The sequence below is a fragment of the Thunnus thynnus genome, chromosome 14 (assembly GCF_963924715.1).
Source record: "Thunnus thynnus chromosome 14, fThuThy2.1, whole genome shotgun sequence".
Classification (NCBI taxonomy): Eukaryota; Metazoa; Chordata; class Actinopteri; order Scombriformes; family Scombridae; genus Thunnus; species Thunnus thynnus.
The window spans coordinates 9103664-9122068 of NC_089530.1; the positions used below are offsets into that span (position 1 = coordinate 9103664).

At 41.2% G+C, this 18405-nt stretch overlaps 1 protein-coding gene and 1 long non-coding RNA gene across 2 annotated transcripts in view; one reads left to right on the forward strand and one right to left on the reverse strand.

The window, feature by feature from the left end:
* klhdc3 (kelch domain containing 3) overlaps positions 1 to 4338 on the reverse strand; it is a 31143-nt gene extending 26805 nt beyond the window's left edge. Inside the window, exons 1-3 of the mRNA XM_067609657.1 lie at positions 3944 to 4338; positions 1910 to 2155; positions 232 to 408 (exon numbers count right to left, since the gene is read on the reverse strand). Of these exons, the coding sequence (XP_067465758.1) occupies positions 232 to 408; positions 1910 to 2063 (331 nt within the window). The 5' untranslated portion in view covers positions 2064 to 2155; positions 3944 to 4338. The remainder of the gene's footprint in view (positions 1 to 231; positions 409 to 1909; positions 2156 to 3943) is intronic.
* On the forward strand, positions 2762 to 13080 carry LOC137196787 (uncharacterized). Its single transcript, XR_010931322.1, has 3 exons — positions 2762 to 3040; positions 4332 to 9195; positions 9292 to 13080. It is a non-coding gene; the product is annotated as an uncharacterized lncRNA (long non-coding RNA).
* The last annotated feature ends 5325 nt before the right edge of the window (positions 13081 to 18405 follow it).

The window sequence follows — 18405 nt, forward strand, 5'->3', positions numbered from 1 at the left end:
AATAGCAAAGATTAACTCTAATGACTCTTGGCCTTACCTTTCATAACACTTGAGTCGTATGCGATGGAAAACCATCACACATACAAGCAGGTGTTACAGCTCCCTGACAGAAACGCAGCTTTTCTCTCCTTTTTTTCTAGCACAACCATAACATCAAACAGGTGCACACGAAAGGAAATACTGCCCTGAAACTATCACTTAACAGTATGGGTTAGATGCAAGTCTACTTACTGACGTCAAAGGCATAGAGCACATTGCAGGCCCCCTCTGTGTCATTACGCCCACCCCAGAGGTAGATAATATCATCCAGCAGCACAGCTGTGTGGCCATAACGCATATATGGCACTTCACGGGCACGTTCATGTCCTCCAATCCTCACTGGAGGCAACTTCATCCAGCGCAGAGACACTAGAGCAGAAAACAGTTGAGAACGGAATACTAATTGAGTATGTACTTGAAAAGTAACATCTTGTTTTATCTTTAAGACTTCAATATTTATATAGATTTAGAGTCTGCAAAATACACACAGGAAATATATGTTTAATAAACTACAACATAGTAAATGCTGGAATATTTTCCAAGAATGGGTTATCAGGAAAAATATGCACAATATTTATACCGGAGATAAGCCTCAATGTCGAATTAAAATGTGAATAACTACACTAACATACTGTTTGTAATTCTGTCTACAGAGAAAACAATGATTTCGACACAAATAAATTGCCATGTGTGTTAGAATTCTAAAGAATAACTTTAATTTTTTTTTTCTTTTTATATAATTAATTCACACATGGAAACACTTGTTTCAAGATAAGTTTTTATAAGAATGAAAACAAAAATGTGAAGCAACAGGGAGATACAGATGCAAAAGATTTAAATTTGCAACTCAAATTAAAGGTGAGCACGGACATTACACCAAGCTCTTACAGCAGTTGGACATACCTGCAATGCTTTCATACTAATGTACCGTATCACAAGATGAAACATATGAATGAAATCTAAACTGCTTATTTTCCAGTTTAACATTTACATATTTTGAGAGGCTTAAAACAGATGGTGAAAAGTAAAGAATCTGAAAAATAGACAAATAAAGAGAAAGGAAAAATCAAAGAACTTTAAAGGCTCTGCTGTGAAATAGACATCAAAGAGAAGGAGCACAAAGCAAGTGACAAGATAAAATACTGAAACAATAGCTAAGGTGTCCCGTTTCCATTTCAATCAGCCAAAGGCATCTTAATCAAGGTCTGGTTCCACAGATCTTTTCATGGTATAGCAATAGCAGGTAGGTTCAAGCTACTTCAGGAAGTTGTAAAACCCTAAAGCAGGTGGTTGACCACACAGAGCAAAAACTAAATAAAATGGATTACAAGGAAGAAAAGGGAGCAGTTTTACAGAAGCAAAAGTGGTGCATCACCAAGTTAAAGAAAACATCTGTGTTTGTGAGATAAATACATAGCTCCTGAGACATCTGCATACACCACAATGGAAAGCTTGGGTGTTAATTGCCAGCTGTAATGAGTTACCGTTAATGTGGTGAAGATTAAACCGACTATGCGAACATTGTCTTATCTTTATTACCTAATATGAAAAACAAATATTTTTTTCCTTCATTACAGAAAAAACTTACTAGGGGCATTAAAACGAGAATGCAATTTCACCTACTTATGATACACATAAATTTAGCAACAACAAAAACCTACTGCAGATAAGAACACATTTGCCATTTTAAATAAGTGTATACACTCACCAGCCATTTCATTAAGTACACCCGTGCAATCTAATGCAATCCAATAAAACAGCTCTGCCATAAATTCTACATTTACGAAGCTTATACATATATCAGTTTTTGTTGACATTGTCAGAAAGGTGGTAATTCTACTTTATGTTTATTACTGAGGTCGTAGCCTACCTGTGTTGAAGACATGCACATCAATCTGACGGAGTGTCTCATAGTCCTCCCCAGAGCAGTAGCCTCCAAAGGAGTACACCTTGTGCCCCACCGCCACAGCAGCATGGTTGACTCTCCGCGGCCCTCCTTCAAGGTGCACTGACCAGCGCAACATTCCACGCGCAAGCACCTCGGTGACTGTGAGTCCTTAGACCATCACTCTGTCGCCTGCTCGGACCCCATCAAGTCAACATTCACCATCAAAACCTGTGATCACAAAAAGAGAAGCAGCCAAACTAACTAACTCTGCTTAGGAGTACAGTGGGGCAAACTGGGAGGGGCAATTGAGGCAAAACACAATGGGGAACTGTTTGTCCTGTTCAGCTAAGAGTTGCTCAGCTCTGCTACTGCTGACAGGCTCAAAAGCCCCTGCATTATCTAAGCTGGGAGAGTATTTTAAGAGGTGATTAGACCTACACCTACCACTCCTCTTTCTTTCGGTTCACTCTTATCCCTGAACCCTCCCACTGTATTGCAAAAGCTTTAAATATAGAATCATATAAATAAATATGCACCTCTTTGGGGCAATACTACATCAACAAAAATGCTGTATCACTATCACAAACTTCTTCATCGATCTTAAAAAGTGAAGTCATATTAGGTTACTGAGTTGTTATGAAGTGAGTGTGATTCAAGTCTATTAATAAGAAAGTAACTATGAAACTGTCGTTTGGCCATCTTTGCTGTAGGTATTGCATGATGGGAGAGTCATTCAAATCAAAAATGTATGATGAAAACTAAGAAAACCAAAGGAAAGTATCTGTAAAAAGATTTGCAGCCCACGTTTCAACAATTTTTCCAGAGACAGTCTAACTCTAAATCACATGACTCAAATATTAAAAAGCAAAACCACTAATTAATAGGTGCATATTGACCCACTACCCATACGTATTGCAGAAAAAGCCCTCTCTTGCAAAACCCTATGCCCCTACTTATTCTATTTTGTATCAATGACTCACTTTCTCATTGACCTCCAACCTTTGTTTGCTCTTAAAAATAACCCCCCAGAAGACTATTTAACATAGACATTTCTATTTCAAGCCCACACATCCCTGAAGAGCAACACAGGCCAGAGCTAAGCAACAGGCAAATGTGAGTTTTGACTTTATTAGAGTCATTGTTTTGCTTTCTTTACGTCTTTGTCATTCTTTTGGAGCAGATAAATGTTGCCAGGTAAAGTAAACATCCCACTTGGCACAAAGTGAAAGCCATCTAACAATGTTAAGGCAGTATTGCCTCATCTTTGCTGCAGTATCCCGGTGTCCCACCATAAATTAAACAGATTTTTTAATATACCATGTCTTCCCTGGTAGAATTTAAGAACAGGGAAATCTTTATGAGATCTGAGCTGGGTGGAGAGCAGCTTTTACACCCTCCTGATCCACTAAACAGGATATTGTTTGTATCAGATGACTAGCCATGGTACTGTCAACTTCAAAAAACATAGTGCCTTCGTAGAAAACAGGACTCGGGTAACAGACAGGAAAATAGATGCACACCTCTGCATAGGTGTCGGTTAACCATGTAGATTGGAGACACATACACTGTTGATTGATAAAGCTAATTTAGACCCAGTGACATTGAGATGCAACATGGTTACTACAGCCTAGTTAACGCCTCATACACTTGCTAGCCGACGTTAGCTATCAGACACAACATACACCTGTGCGGGACAGTTACTAACCCAACCGTCAGGACTGCTTGTCTCAGATCATCAACTTTAACAACAACCATTTAAAGACAACAGCGTCCATGTAACCTGTCCAGCGGTTTGATAACCAACTGTCTAGGTTGAGAAGCTGTTGCTAGCTAAGGCTAAAGGCTAATCTTTAGGCGCTACCTAATTTAGCTGTTAGCTAGCTAGCGTGAACTGAATAAAAACGACTGGCAACTGTTAACACAGCGGCATTTATTTCCAGCCCTGGCAGAGTTATGAATTGGTTATCTAACAGACGAAGTACATAAAAAAGAGAAGTAACGTTAGAGTTTAGCTACCTTCAGCTGGAGTCAGTTGTGGTTGACTGGTGTGTGCTATCCACCGGGAGCCCGACTCCCTCCTGACGTGTTGGGAGGGGAGCCGTCCGCTAGCGCCCCCTGTCGGCTACAGAAAAACCCTTTCACACACTGACAAAACCAAAACAGAAATGTCTACTAAAACTGTTTGGTATTTGTGTGTACAGATATTTCATTAAATGATTCCCTGTGGTAAAGTTAAGTGTTCTCAACCGATATGGCCAGATTCACTTGTTATTTCGGGCAAAAATTAGATGTTGTCCCCTATTGGTTGGTTCCTCATCCTGCAGGAGTTTCAGCCTCAATTTATGTCTCTCTTTCTCCTGTGTGAATGCTGTCCTGTCTCTCTCTCTCCTGTGTGCATATGTAGTCTGTCCTCCTCCCAGGTTTCCATGGTGATGGAGATTGCATGTCTCAGGTCCTATTCTGTTTGGTGGCACCTGGAACCTGTTTGGCGTCCTCTTGATCACATTTTTCATATATACTATAAATCCATTATAATGTTTGTCCATGCTGCATTTCTCTAATTTGTGTTCTATTCTGTACACACAACATCTGTTACATGTCTGTCCATCCTGGGAGAGGGATCCCTCCTCTGTTGCTCTTCCTGAGGTTTCTCACATTTTTTTCCCCTGTTAAGGGGGGTTTTAGGGAGCTTTCCCTTATTTGAATCAAGGAACTAAGGACAGAGGATGTTGTATTGCTGTACATTGTAAATCTTGCCCCCGAGGCAAATTTGAGATTTATGATATTGGGCTGTACAAATAAAATTGACTTGACTTGGCTATAGGCCCTCCACCTCCTATTGTGTTGGATTGCATATGTACCCTGCTGCCTCCATGTTCCCATTAAGTACTATGCAAACAGCAGATTATACATCAGCATTTCCATTGTAAGCCCAGAAACTCTGACACCAGGGAAACCAGTAACTCCTGCGCTGAAATAACACTAGGCCTCAAGTTTACTGTGTGTCAGTCAGAGTGTCACTCTTTGATTTGACACAAAAATGTGCACCATGTGAGCACAACATCTACTAAAATAATTAATGTCTCAGCACTGGATTTTGACACAGGGTCCGTCTACAAGACAGGGATAAAAGATTAAGTGATAAAACTCGACCCATCATAGTTAACATTGTACTTTTGTGGTGCAAATTGCCTAACCAAATTTGCAATGAATCAAATGACCAATTAAACCAATTGATGCACAGTGAACCCGGGACTTTTATGAGCCCCATGGAGTCCAGAGCCCCTGGCCCAGTACACACTTGTATTTTTCTCTGTACACTGTATACTTTTCTCTGTAACATAGTGGTTTACAACTTGGAGGTTAGGACTTCCCATGGGGTCCCAAGGAAATCTGAGGGGGCAAAAGATGATTGCAGGAATAAGAAAGAAAAAAACATTTCTGTTACACAAACTGAACTTTTCACTAATTTTTTGCTTTTTTTTCCTTGTAAAATATTGAATACATTCACCTCTTCAGGCCTCTAAAAATCCTTTAAATTAAACTATGATAACCTAACTATAATGAGGGGCTATAAATAGATGCTTCACAAGTTGAAAAAAACTGTTAAAAACCACTGTTTTATATTTAATATAAGTTAGTGAAGGAAGAAGGTGGATCAAGCTGAAACTACCATTCCCATTGTTTACCGCAATGCCCCACTTGTCTCTCGGACGCTCTATAACGTAGGTAGAGCAGTAGATGGCGCTGTCACATACATTCTGGATTGCTCATGAGGCTTGCGGGCAGTCACAGCCCCAAATGCTTACAAGTCCTGCCCAAAATATTCCTAAATATACGATCCCTTCCCTAGTATTATTGGTCAGATAACATGACCAGATGACTCAGCTGGATCATGAACTTGGGCAACGCACTTAATAAATTTACTTGACTGCTTGCGTGACAGCAATTCATGAGAACTGGCAGAGCATGGTCAGTTACTGAGCAGCATCCCTGGAGCTGTCAGTGATTCTGTATCAAGTAGTTGAAGAACACTTAATAATGGTAGACATATACTGACACAAGCTGGAAGCCAGCTGGTCTGGTGCAAGGCCAGTGGTTTTAACCACTAAGTAAGCCCGACACCAACTTATTCCAGTATAAGACTGTGGTCATGGTGGGAAGTTCTTAGGTATGAATTTATGTTTGATATGAAGAAAACCCCTTTATCTTGCAACGACTACTTCCAGGCTGATGCTGTCAGTAAATAAAAATGTGCTCTTGGGAAACTTGCCTGGGTTGGAGAACAAAACAGCGTTCATCTGAGGTTAATATGGGCATGACAGACCTAATCCAGTTGTAACCGAGGTCCAGGTGATTGGGCCAAGGACAAATGTGGACAACTCTGGTGGAGCTTGATTTGTTTTTTTTTTTGTAGTGCTGCTCCCATTATGTGAAGCCTTACCCATACAGTGAAGTTTACTGTAACCCATTAAACAGCCTTTTTCACACGTCTAGACTGTAAATATGACACATCATGCAATTTGATTTTGCTCCCTAATATTAAAAGCATTAAATTACAAAGGGCTGGGTTTAGAATGATCAACTTGGGCCCAAATGTTCAGACTACAGTGAAAGCAGAGCCTTGTAAAAGGATTATGGCACTGAGGAGCTGTATTACAGCTGCCATGGATCTGCCTGTATCATTGCCCAGGTCTGGTCCACTTAGGAGGGGCTTTGATTGATTCATTGTGTGTAGGCATTCCATCCCCATGCCAGCTGCATGTCATGCACAATGGTGAGATTGTGCCTGTGGCTGCCAAAACAACAGCTGCCCATGGCTGCCTCTTGGAGCCCTGATAGGTGATTACAGACCACAGCCGGACACAATCTGAAAAATAGGTTACAGTGAATTATAAGAAAAGTAGATTCTAAAATTCTAATCGCTCCAAATTGTAATATGTTAGTTAGAGTTAGTAGTTAGAAAATCTAAGGGCTGTTTGTCCATTAAATGTAACATAGTCAGTTAAATGAAGATCCAGTTTTCTTGACTATATTTCTCTGTCTTGACCTTATAGATATATCCCATGAATCTTAAACAAATTCTGACAGCTTGAACTGTGGATCCCAAAAGCTGTCTATGCAGCAGTCCTTTCTCGAACTCTATTGATATTACACAATTGCAGTTAGATGATGTTATTGTCTGGAAATAGTCCCAAGAATTTCTGGAAATGGCCTGGATAAGTGTAATGAACACATGTCTGGGACACAGAATGTTATTTGGGGTAATTGTTTTGTTTTTGAGCTAGTACATGCAAACCTCATATTGTATAATGATATAGGTCATAAAGAAGCATGCATACACCATCCTATAGACCTATAGTAACTATAGAAATATTTTGCAGGTTTACCAATAGAGAAAAGTAAAGCTGGCTTGTTTCTTAAAAAAACACACACATAAAACTAGTTTTTCTAGTAGCTGACTATCTTAAAAAAATATAAATTTAAAGACCCTAATGCCTCAGCACTCCTTACAGAGGTGATAAATATATTTGGAAGTGGTAGCTGCAAAAACTAAGTTTCTCATCACGCAGGAGAAGAGAGTCTGGCCCTGCCCAGTGAGAGTCTTTGTTGAACCCAGTCTGTCCTGCCAGCCGGTTTTAAAAGTCAGGCCTGACATCCCACCTGTCAGCATTTGCACGTATTGCGTCACCCATCTGACCCTGCTGAGCCACTCTTTGACACATTTGCTTAGTGGTGTGTTTTACAAACTTTATAGCCAGCACATGTGGTGTCTGTCTGTTGTTATGCCTGACATAGAGAACAGGAGTTGCCCAACTGCAGCATAGCTCTGCAAGTCAACAACAACTGCTAAAACCAACTGTTGTTTGGCATTCTTGGGCAGGCCCAGTGATGGAAGCACTTTGCAATGCGTTGTGGCATAGAAAAATACAGCCTCTGCTTAGAAATTGCTCATTTGGTTGACCTTTTTTTACCCATGGCACATAAAAATCCTAAGTGTGTTGTTATTATGAACAGTAAAACCAACTTCGTGCAAAATAAACCAATAAATGAAAGGAAAGAAATGTTTGTGGATGCTCAAATGAAAAACAAGTACAGTAGTAGTTTAGTATAATTTTGCAACATAATTTCTGCTTTTCTCTTTTATCATCAGTTACTATATGGAACCTGCCAGAAATATCTTTATTATATCAGGTTATACACTATAATGGACCTACTCCTGAGGTTCTTCATTAGTTTCCACTGCCATAGTGTTTCCATTGCATAAACCCAAAGAAAGGTAAGGCAGTCTTGCTGTAGAGCACAGTAATGGCATTGTTGTGGGTATTGCCCTTAAAATGGTAATCTAACTTTCCTAAGTCTTTATGTCATAGTATTACAAAAAAGTGCATCACCAGCCGAATTCGGTGCATTACTACAGTGTGCAGAGATATTCCCTGTATGTTTAATGTACTGATTTGACTTCCGCTATAGCTGGATTAGGTCAACAGCATTAAGCAGTCCAGAATGATGTCATAGAACATGATCTAACTCTGTGGCCAGATGATTGAATCATACATTTTCCTTTAATTCAGGGGTTATTAAATGAACAGAGCTCCTCTCTGTGAGTTTCTTAAGATGAAGATTGGTATGTGCCTTAGGTCATTTTCTCGCTTATGGCTCATTTGAATTACTCTGAATTAGGAGTAAAATTAGTACTTTGTAGCAGCATTTTATTGGCTAGACTATGTTTCCAATTACCAATTAACCAACAAGCCATACTTTATAAGCAAAGTCATGTGTTCGTGCAGGGAGGCAAGTTATTGGATCAGGTTTAAAATCCTAAACAGATGAGTGATTTAATGGAGTATTATCATTTCAACTTCAGTCATAAAACCATGCATATATGATTAGGCAGTAGTTAGAAAAGGTGAGAGGAGGTGAAACCTTTATGACATTTCTGTATTTGATCTCTGACCTGAGTGAAAATAGAAATAGAAAATAGAAATCTCTTTTCAAAATCAATAAATGATTAAATTGTGATATGATCACATTTTCTGTCTGACCGATTCTGCCTGCAATGCTGTATATGTTTACTGAGAATTTGTCATGATTCCTGCCTCAGTCCTGTGTCTCCCTACCTGTTGCCACCTCCTCAATGTCTCTCCTCCTCTCTCTCCCTGTGTGTGGTTGTGAGTGGAGACAGGTGTGCTGGAGTCAGAGCAGAGCCACCTGTTCCATAATCAAGACCTCTACTTATACTCAGCCCTGCCAGATCACAGCCTCTGGTCAGTCAGTCTATGCTTCAAGCCATTTCTCCTGCATTTCTCTTGTTATCTTGTTGCCCCTTTTCCTGGTCTAACCCTGTCGTCTGTTCCCTGCAGTCCCATATGCTCTGGCTCTGGTCCCTGTCTCCCGTTCCCTGCAGCCTCATCTGCTCTGGCTCCCATCCCTATCTCCTGTTCCCAGCAGTCCCGTCTGCTCTGTCTTGGGTCCCTGTCTCCTGTCCCTCATCTCATTCCCACAGTCCTGTTTGCTCTGTCTCCAGTCCCTGTGTCCTATCCCTCATCTCATCAGCCCTGCTTCCCTGCCCTGGACCCTATTGTTCTGCTTTCCCCCTAAGGATTCCGCTCCAGACCTGCTCCCCTTGCCTCAGCTCCTGGTTCCAAGTTTCCAGCCCAAGCCCCAGGTTCCCAGTTGCCAGCTTCAGCCCCAGCCCCAGGTTCCCAGCTACCAGTCCAAGCTTCCCCAAGCCTGCAGTCCCTTTTCCTCCCCTTAAAATAAATACCTTGTTCCCACAATATCCCTGTCTCCTCGCCTGTGTTTGCACTTGGGTTCACCTGCTCTGCCCCACTTAACAGTATGATCTGACCTATGACATGAACCCAGCAGACATTCAGCAGCTCAGCCTGCCAAATACTTGGGAGGCTTTTGGTGCGCTGAGAGACATTCTCCTCGATGAAGAGCCAGAATTTTTTAGGCACCTCACTGCCATCTGGAAGAAGGATCCTCAGTTTGCCCTGGAGGTGGCTTCCTGCAGGTGGAAAGTCACATTTAAACCTATTCCTCACAGGCCCACCATTCCAGCTTGGGGCAGCCAAGCAGTTCTTCAGCTAGCTCCAATCCTGTGTCTTGTGTGGCTAGCCTCCAGCTTGGGGATATCCAGCTTGCTATCCATCAGCCTGTTTCCCAGTCTGCTAGCTTTGGGCCTGCTAGCCAACAGATTGCTACCCAGTCTGCTAGGTTTGGGCCTGCTAGCCACCAGTTTTCCACTCAGTCAGCTAGCTTTGGCCCTGCTAGTCATCAGCCTGTCCTCAAGTCTGCTAGCCTCCAGTCTACCTCTGCCCCTGAGTCTGCTAGCCTCCTGCCTGGTCCTGCCCCGAAAGACCCCCAGCACCCCTCTTTCTATGGATCTCGTCTTTTTCCTGAGGCACGCTCATTTAGCAGCCCCCAGAATAAAGTGTGGTTCCCAAGGCTGTCGACTTTCTCTGCTGCCCAGCGCCACAGAGTCTCCACTGCCAAGAGCCACTACTGAGGCTTGAGCTGTCAGCCGCCCCTGCTGATGTTCAGCCTGTTCCAGTTCCCTAGCCGTCGGCCGACCCCACTGATGCTCAGCCTGTTCCAGTTCCCATGCTCTCGATTGCCCTTGCCAACACCCAGCCTGTTCCCGAGCTGTCGACCACCCTTGCCGACGCACAGTCTGTTTCCTGAGCCGTCAGCCACCCTTGCTGATGCTTAGTTTGTTCCTGAGCCACTGGCCGCCCTTGCCAACACCAAGCCTGTTTCCGAGCCACTGGCTGCACCTGCCAATACCCTGCCAGATCTTCAGTAGTCTACCACCCCCGCCAACATCTTGACAGATCAGCCGCCTTCACTGACATCCTGCCAGACCTTGAGCAGTCAGCCATCTTTGCCGACACCCTGCCAGACCTTCATCAGTCGGCTGTCTCTGCCGACCCCCTGCCTCTTGGCCGCCCTTCTAAGTGGCTTTGTCGAACCCTCAGCCCTCAAGGCCCTGAGCATCTCTCAACCTCTAGAGCAGCTCCGCCTACATCATCGACCTCCAGAGTGGCTCTGCATACGTTGTCCACCTCCAGAGTGGCTCCGCCCATCTGTCCTACTGTCTGGTCGACCTCCAGAGCAGCTCCGCCCATCTGTCCTGCCATCTGGTCAACTTCCAGAGTGGCTCCACCCATCTGTCCTGCCTTCATCTTCTCCCGAGCGGTCCCACCTGTCTGTCCTGGCTACCAGTTGAACCTCCTGAGCGACTCCACCTGTCTTTCCTGTCTTCCAGTCATGTTTTCCAGCGGTCCATCTGACGATCCTTGCTGTGCCCCTGTTCTGTCCTTAGGCTGTCCGCCTGAGCTCCCCTGCCCTGCTCATCTCCGGTATCCAAGTCATCCATTGCCTTCCCTGCTCTGGTCCCTCATCTTGTCAGCCCTGCTTGCCTGCCCAAACAGGACCCTTGTTCTACTCTGCTTTCCCTACACAGATTCCACTCCAGACCTGCTCTCCGTGCCCCAGCTTGCCTCAGCCCCTGGATCCCGGCTACCAGCCCAAGCCTCAGGTTCCCAGCTTCCAACCCAAGCCCCAAGTTCCCACCTCGCCTATGTCTGCACTTGAGTTCACCTGCTCTGCCCCACGTAACAGAATTAGTTTGGTTTAGTAACAAACAGGAAAGCGAAGTTTTGTGTTTCTTGATTATAACTGCAGTTCTGTGGCTTTTTCTTGTCTCTGGAGGTTGTAAAGTACTTAAATTAGACAGACCAGGGAGCAGTTGTTTTGTGTATGTGGTGCATTTGTTTTGTTTTTGTGGCTCACGCACTTCCCAAAATATACCCAAATTACAGGAGGGAAAAGCTTCTGGTTGTGATTGAACTGCACAAAGTAGGGCAGGTGTGAAAGTGCGCTAATGCCTCAGTAGTCACTTTGAAGAAAAGGTTGTCGTTCTCTCCATGTGTGCCTTTCTGCTTTTTTGTGGGAGGATCACTTATGTTATTTTTGTTTGCATGTTGCTTTTTAATTTTAAAGTCCCATTTTGTTTTTATATTTTATGGATATGTAATATAGGCCTATGTGTGTCTGCAAACCACAATGTACAATGGAATATAATAATTAACATTCCTCAGGCTCGCTCAGATTGACTACAACAGGAGAGACAGCTGGTAGCTAGAAGTATTTTCATCTAAACCACTTTAATTATGTGGCTCACTTTCTATTTTTTGCCCCAAGACACCCCCCCACCCCCCCACCCCCCACCCCCCCACAACACAGTTGGTACAGTTGTTCCGTAGATTGCACAGCACCTGTTTTAAACCCAATTGTTATCCCACGCCCTATCTGAAGACACTTGCACCTGTTCCTATCATCCCCATATGATGCTCAAATAAAATGAAGTTTGATGCAGTGTGTTCTTTCTAGTCACCCATTAATATGTCTTTAAGCTTTGCTTTATCACATGCTGTCAAACATTTGGCCTAAAATTAAAGTGCTATTCACAACCCTTACATGTGTGCAACAGACTATGCTAAAAAGAGAGCAGTCTGGATCGTTCTATTAGTGGTGAATCGGAGTTTCTGAGCACTAATACCCAGCAATGGGAACAATTTATGCTTTGTCAGTGGTAGGTCGGCAGTGAGGTAAAGGTCAATGGAAGTAAAATGTCCATGAGTACTTTATGAAACCACAAAGTGAGTCTCCAAGTTTTCTCTTTTGATGGCACCACAGACATTTATGCTCACAAGTAGTGACTGAACTTTCCAAAAGTAGTCTGCTTAAAATTATTTTTTTTTCCGTTTTATGTGTTGCTACTTTAGAGACACTAAACTTACTCTGTTCAGTTCTATTTGGCACATTAGTAAAAGTATACTACTGATTTTACTGTGTTTGTTTCAATGTCAGCTGAATTTCAGCATCAACAACCCATGCATAGCTCATACTGGTGTCAGCGATGAGATCATCCATTCCACTAACAGGAGGTGACATGGATGAGGCAAACAATAAAGCAGGACTTTCAGGTAGGTCCAGCTTGTTATGTAAAGCCCTTGAGGCCACCTCGTATGTCAAAGCAGAAAAAAAGAATCCTATTCGGCTGTCCTATATTAGATCCAGACTCTTTGAGATGAAGTGTAATAATGTCTTCATAGTGAGATAAAATGAGTGTTGACCACACTGCTTTTTGAAAAAGGTTAAAGAACATCTGTGAAAGTTTTTCCGAGTGTCTGTGTATTTATTGGTATTTTCTTATTTACCTGCAATTACAAAATGACAGAGAAGTATGACCTCAACCAAAACATTAAACTAATCTGTAACAAAATAGTGGTGTTCAAAAATGACTCAAAATGTACTTTGGCTTGCCTATATTTTTCCACTTGCCTGAAGCATTCAGACGAAACAGTTTTCATTTTCTTCTGCTGTTTCTCTTGTGAAGTTTTGAAGTACATCATGATTACAGAACCGATCCATCAAGTGTCTGGATGTGTAAATGTTTAAATGTAAATATGTGGGTTCGCCACTTTCTTGATTCTATGTTTCTGCCTTGAAAATGTTTAACAATCCTCTCCACTTGGCAACACTTGGTGATACAGATGTCAAGCACACAGGCAAGCAATATACTCCAGGCTGCAGGCAGGCTCATGATTAAAGTTCCTGTATGTGATTAATAAATCACACCGCTAGGTCAACAGAGCTTCCAAATAAAGGCTTGAAGGCACCCAACCTGCTGCTGGAATGACATCAGAGGTCAAATGTTAAGCTTCCCTCTCAAGGTGATTGATACTTTTGGAGAGAGCAAAAATAAGGTACAGCTTTTTTCTGTTATTCAACCTTTGATATGGGAAAATTGCTTCCTGCTGCCAGAGCATGGTTTCTATGTGAACCTATGATGTCACATGATGGTGTGACCTCATCCCGCCATTCAGTCTGACTGCCACCTGAGGGTGTCTTCGATTGCACTCAGACTAGTAGAAAACGTAAGCTAAAGTAAATGCCTGTGTGATACAGCGTATCCCTTCTTGAAGGTGAACACAGATTAAAAAAGGGATTTGGCACCAAATCACATTTAAATAAGTATGAATCAATGAGATAAAAACTAAATGTGTTCTTCGAATTCCAACCCTGTTCTAGTACAGCCAAGAAAAATATATTCATTTCCAGTGAGCTTAATACTTGTTGAGAACAAATGATCCCATGAATGGCAATCTGTCATCACCAGCCTCCGGTGCAGAAGTATAAACACAAACTGTGAAATGGATACTTTTGATTATCTACAAATTTCCTTGCTGACCTGTTCATTGACTTCATGGATAAGTGTGAATGTTGACTTTAAACAATCAACTTACAAAAAAAAATCTTTTGATCTTAAACATTCATGAGTATTCCAAAATCCCAGTGTTTTCAAACTTCCCTGCGTGATGTATTTTTTTTAATGTCATGGCCAATTGGTATAGTAGGACAAGAAACCCATTTAGGAAGTCTGAGTCAAAACAAAGACTCCCTTTGTCTTAGAGCCAGGTCTGACTCCTGCCCTTAGTTTAACATACTTTCAGATACAAGGATCTGGACACTTTCTACTCACCTGTTTGTACTCACCCTGCTGCCAAAGTTGCAAACTGAATAGAACAAACATTACAGGTTGCGGCTGCATGGAGGAATGTAGCAAGAGGAGGCCAGAGATTATGACATTATTTTATTTTTATTTTTTTGGCATTTTGCCTTTTTATTTGACATCCAGTGGAGAAAGAAAGGTAACACAGGGAGAGAGAGATAGGGGAATGATATGCAGCAATGGTCCCACAGCTGGGAGTCGAACCATGGACATTGTGATTATGTGGTATGCACCTTAACCATTAAGCCTCGATCATGGCATTATTGATGACGGATTAGCATATTTACATTGAAAGGAACAGTTTGATGATTTCAGAAATATGCTAATTTGATATCTTACAGAGACCTAGATGCGAAGATTGATATAACTCATGTCCATAGGGTAAATATGAAGCTACAGCCAGGAGCCGCTTAGCTTAGTTTAGCATGAAGACTGGCATAAAAACAGGGAAACAGCCAATCAGAATCTGTTCCCTAATTAACACATTATCTCATTTGTTTAATTCTTACAAAAACGGGAGTTTCCACTGGTTGCTTTGCCTCGCAGTGATGACAAAATTCCAAGAATTCACTGCGATCAGCCAAGAAATAGTTCCACACCCATAAAACCACAACATGTAATTTTTATACTTTAATTAGACAAACAAGATCTGAGATGTTGAGAGTTTTAGAGCTTTAGAGGTGCTGGAAGACAGATTTTGTTACTTTTGAACATAGTCTAGCAAGCTGTTTCATCTTGTTTCCAGACTTTGTGCTAAACTAAGCTGACCAGCTGCTGGCTGTATTGTCACATTTACCGTACAGACATGGGAGAGGTATTAATCTCGTCATTTAACTCTCGTCAAGAAAGTGAATACATATATTTCCCAAAATGTTGAACTATTCCTTGCAAGCCACTCTGCATGCTTTAAGAAGAGGGGGCATATTTAAAACATACAAATGAGAACAAAGTTGTTACAGTAGAATAAAGCAAATATATGCGTCATGGCAGGCTGTTTCATTGTCTCTGCTTGCCTCCTTCTGCCATGTGACTAATCTGGCACTCTGTCTCTCTAAACAATGACTAAGATGGCATTTTATTGCATGTGATGTCATCCAACATTCGAGTGTTTACAGTTGTGATAAGAGTGAACATGTTCAGAAGGATGGAGTATCACAGGTGTGTTTGTGAACGTAATCTGTGAAGCATGCAGTCTCATTAGGTCAAAAATAGCCTCAGGTGAGCTTCAAAACTGAGAGATACAATTATTCAGTATTAAATCAATGATGAAAGGATTTGGATTTTAGCTGACAAGTTTCTATGCTGAAACTTTTTTTTTTTAATGTTTTTAAGAGGATTTGATTCAAGTTAAGTCATAAACTGTGTTGCAACCTATTCTATGCTCGGGCCAAAGAGATTTGGGGGTGGGCAAAACCCATGTGGACATCTTGCAGTAAAAGATGAATCGTGGCTTTTGTAATGTGTTTATATTAAACTGCAGCTGTCATGTTGTTCTGTTCAAGCACAAATCATTTCATTGTTAATACTGTGTCTTTGCTTTGGTGGCTGAAGTACAAAAGCCCATAGGCAACCCATCTGAAAGAAGCTAGGTCATTGTCAAGATGTGGGCTCAGACATGTGTGCTAAGAACAAAGGAATTTGAAGTTATTTAGATCGACAGATAAGAATTAGAACAAATGTATGACTTCACAATTTCAATGGCACTATGCCCCGCTGCCTTGTAGTTTTGTGTTTCATCGTCATTCACAAGTTTAACAGGGAAAACAACCTCGTCTTTAGTCTATGTTGTTCTTTCTACTTAAAGTAAAAAGTAGCTGCGCTGGTGTTGCTTTAATACTTTGCCAAAGACCTTATGTTTTGAAGTAGGCTGTTTATGCTCCGTCTGTTCTGCTTGTAAAAACTGAAAAATAGGATTTTGGGCCATGGGACAAATGATTACATTTTAGTGGTAATCTGGACCTACATTTCCACCATTAAACAATAAAGTTTTAGCCGTAACTACACAACTAATAGACAGAGACTTGATTTTAATGAGGTATGAGGTAAGTTTTAATTAAAATTAATCAATGATGTTTTTTTTGACGTAATGTTAAGCTTAAGAAGTGTCCAATGTTGACTGGGCCAAACATGTCTGACATAAGAATATGAATATATGAAGTCAGTAGTTTTATTTTCTAGTCCTTTCATTTCAACCGATTGTAAAACTTCAAATCTTTTCTTTTCTGATCATGATCCAGAGAAAAAAACTTAATCTTATCTGTACTGAAACTTGACCAGCGGGCCGATCATGCCTTTGTGATGACATACACCAAGTGGAAAAGTACAGACCCCCTCTAGCTCCCATGCATATTCTCTCCTCCGCCGCAGCCATCACTCTCCTTTCATGCGGGCAGTCTTGGTGACATCACCCCTTGAACAAGTCTTCCAAGTTGTACTTACTAACTCTAATAAAATGGAGGATACCTAACAAGGGTGATCACTAACCAGGCCTGTGGTGAGAAAGCATCAGGTCTTTATTATCATCTTGTGAGGCAATGATATCAGCCATCGGGCCAGAAGCAGCATGCCTTTAAAATCCTTCCACAAAGATGCCAATAAAGGAAGATGGCACAAATAAAGAGCTTTCAGATCAAGGCTGAGGTTTAGATTATTTGTAAAGGATGTGGGCAGCACAGTCAAATGTTATACACAAGATGTGAATGAAAGCTGTGGGGAGGGAGGAGGGAGGACTTCCAGGATAAACAACATAAGGAAGGTGTTACAGTAGCCTAATCTGACTTGGTTGGCAAAGGTGGGACACCTGGTTCAAATCTAATCTGACAGTGACTCTGTGAGCAAACAACTTTACATCCTTTATAAATGTTTACAGGCTAAAACAGGGGCCACTCACACAAGGCTTTCAGTTCTAAAACGAAATGTTATCAATTTTGCTTAAATTCAAGTTTAAGAGTTTAATTCTTAAGTTAAATTTAAGAATTTTTTTTTGTTTTAGCAAATCTTTCATGATTTGATACAATTTATTTTATCACAATATTTGTGAAAGCTTGGGTGAGGATAGTGAGGATTGATACCACTTTCATGTCTGTGCATTAAGTTCCCAGTAGGCAATTTGCTTAGCTAAGTATTAGGGTCTTTCCAATTAAAAAAATTACACCTACCAGTGCCTCTTCATCTCATACAATAACACACAATTTGTTAATTAGAAAGCTTTAGAGGTTGAACCAGGCTAGCTGCATCCAGTCTTTATGCAAGTTAAGTCAATACTTAACCCACAGACATGAGAGTGGCATCATCTAACACTCGGCAATAAAGCACATAAGCATCTTTTCCTAAATGTCAAAGTATTCATTAACTTCTGGTGAATTTTACGCCCTTTGTAGCCTAAATGAATCATTACTAACTTATGTATGATGTTTCTAATTTAAACATATGAAAGCATTCCTCCAAAATAAAGTGCTTCAATTCACAATAGTGTGAAAACTGAAAATGTTGAGCTATTAAATGTGATAGACTACAAAATACTATAAAAGTTCCTCTTGTTTTTGTAATTTATAGGGAAGATAAGACAATAGTCAACATGTTTGCAAATGATGCAGACTTATGATCCATTTTTATCTTGTCTTTGAGTTTTTTGAAAGTTCTGTAAATCCTAATGGTTTGGTGTAAATGTTATGCAGTCAGGTTTAGAAATGTTACTTTAAATCTGTTATGGATAACTGATAACGGGCTTCAAGCTATATTATAAGCTAAGCTGTGGAATGGAAATCCTTAGTAACAACTCTGTTACATGTGGACTTTATGCAACATGACTTGCAAAAAGATGTGTGTGTGTGTGTATATATTTTCTCTCCCTACAAATAATGGCGCTAAATTAAAAAGAATCACCCACTTT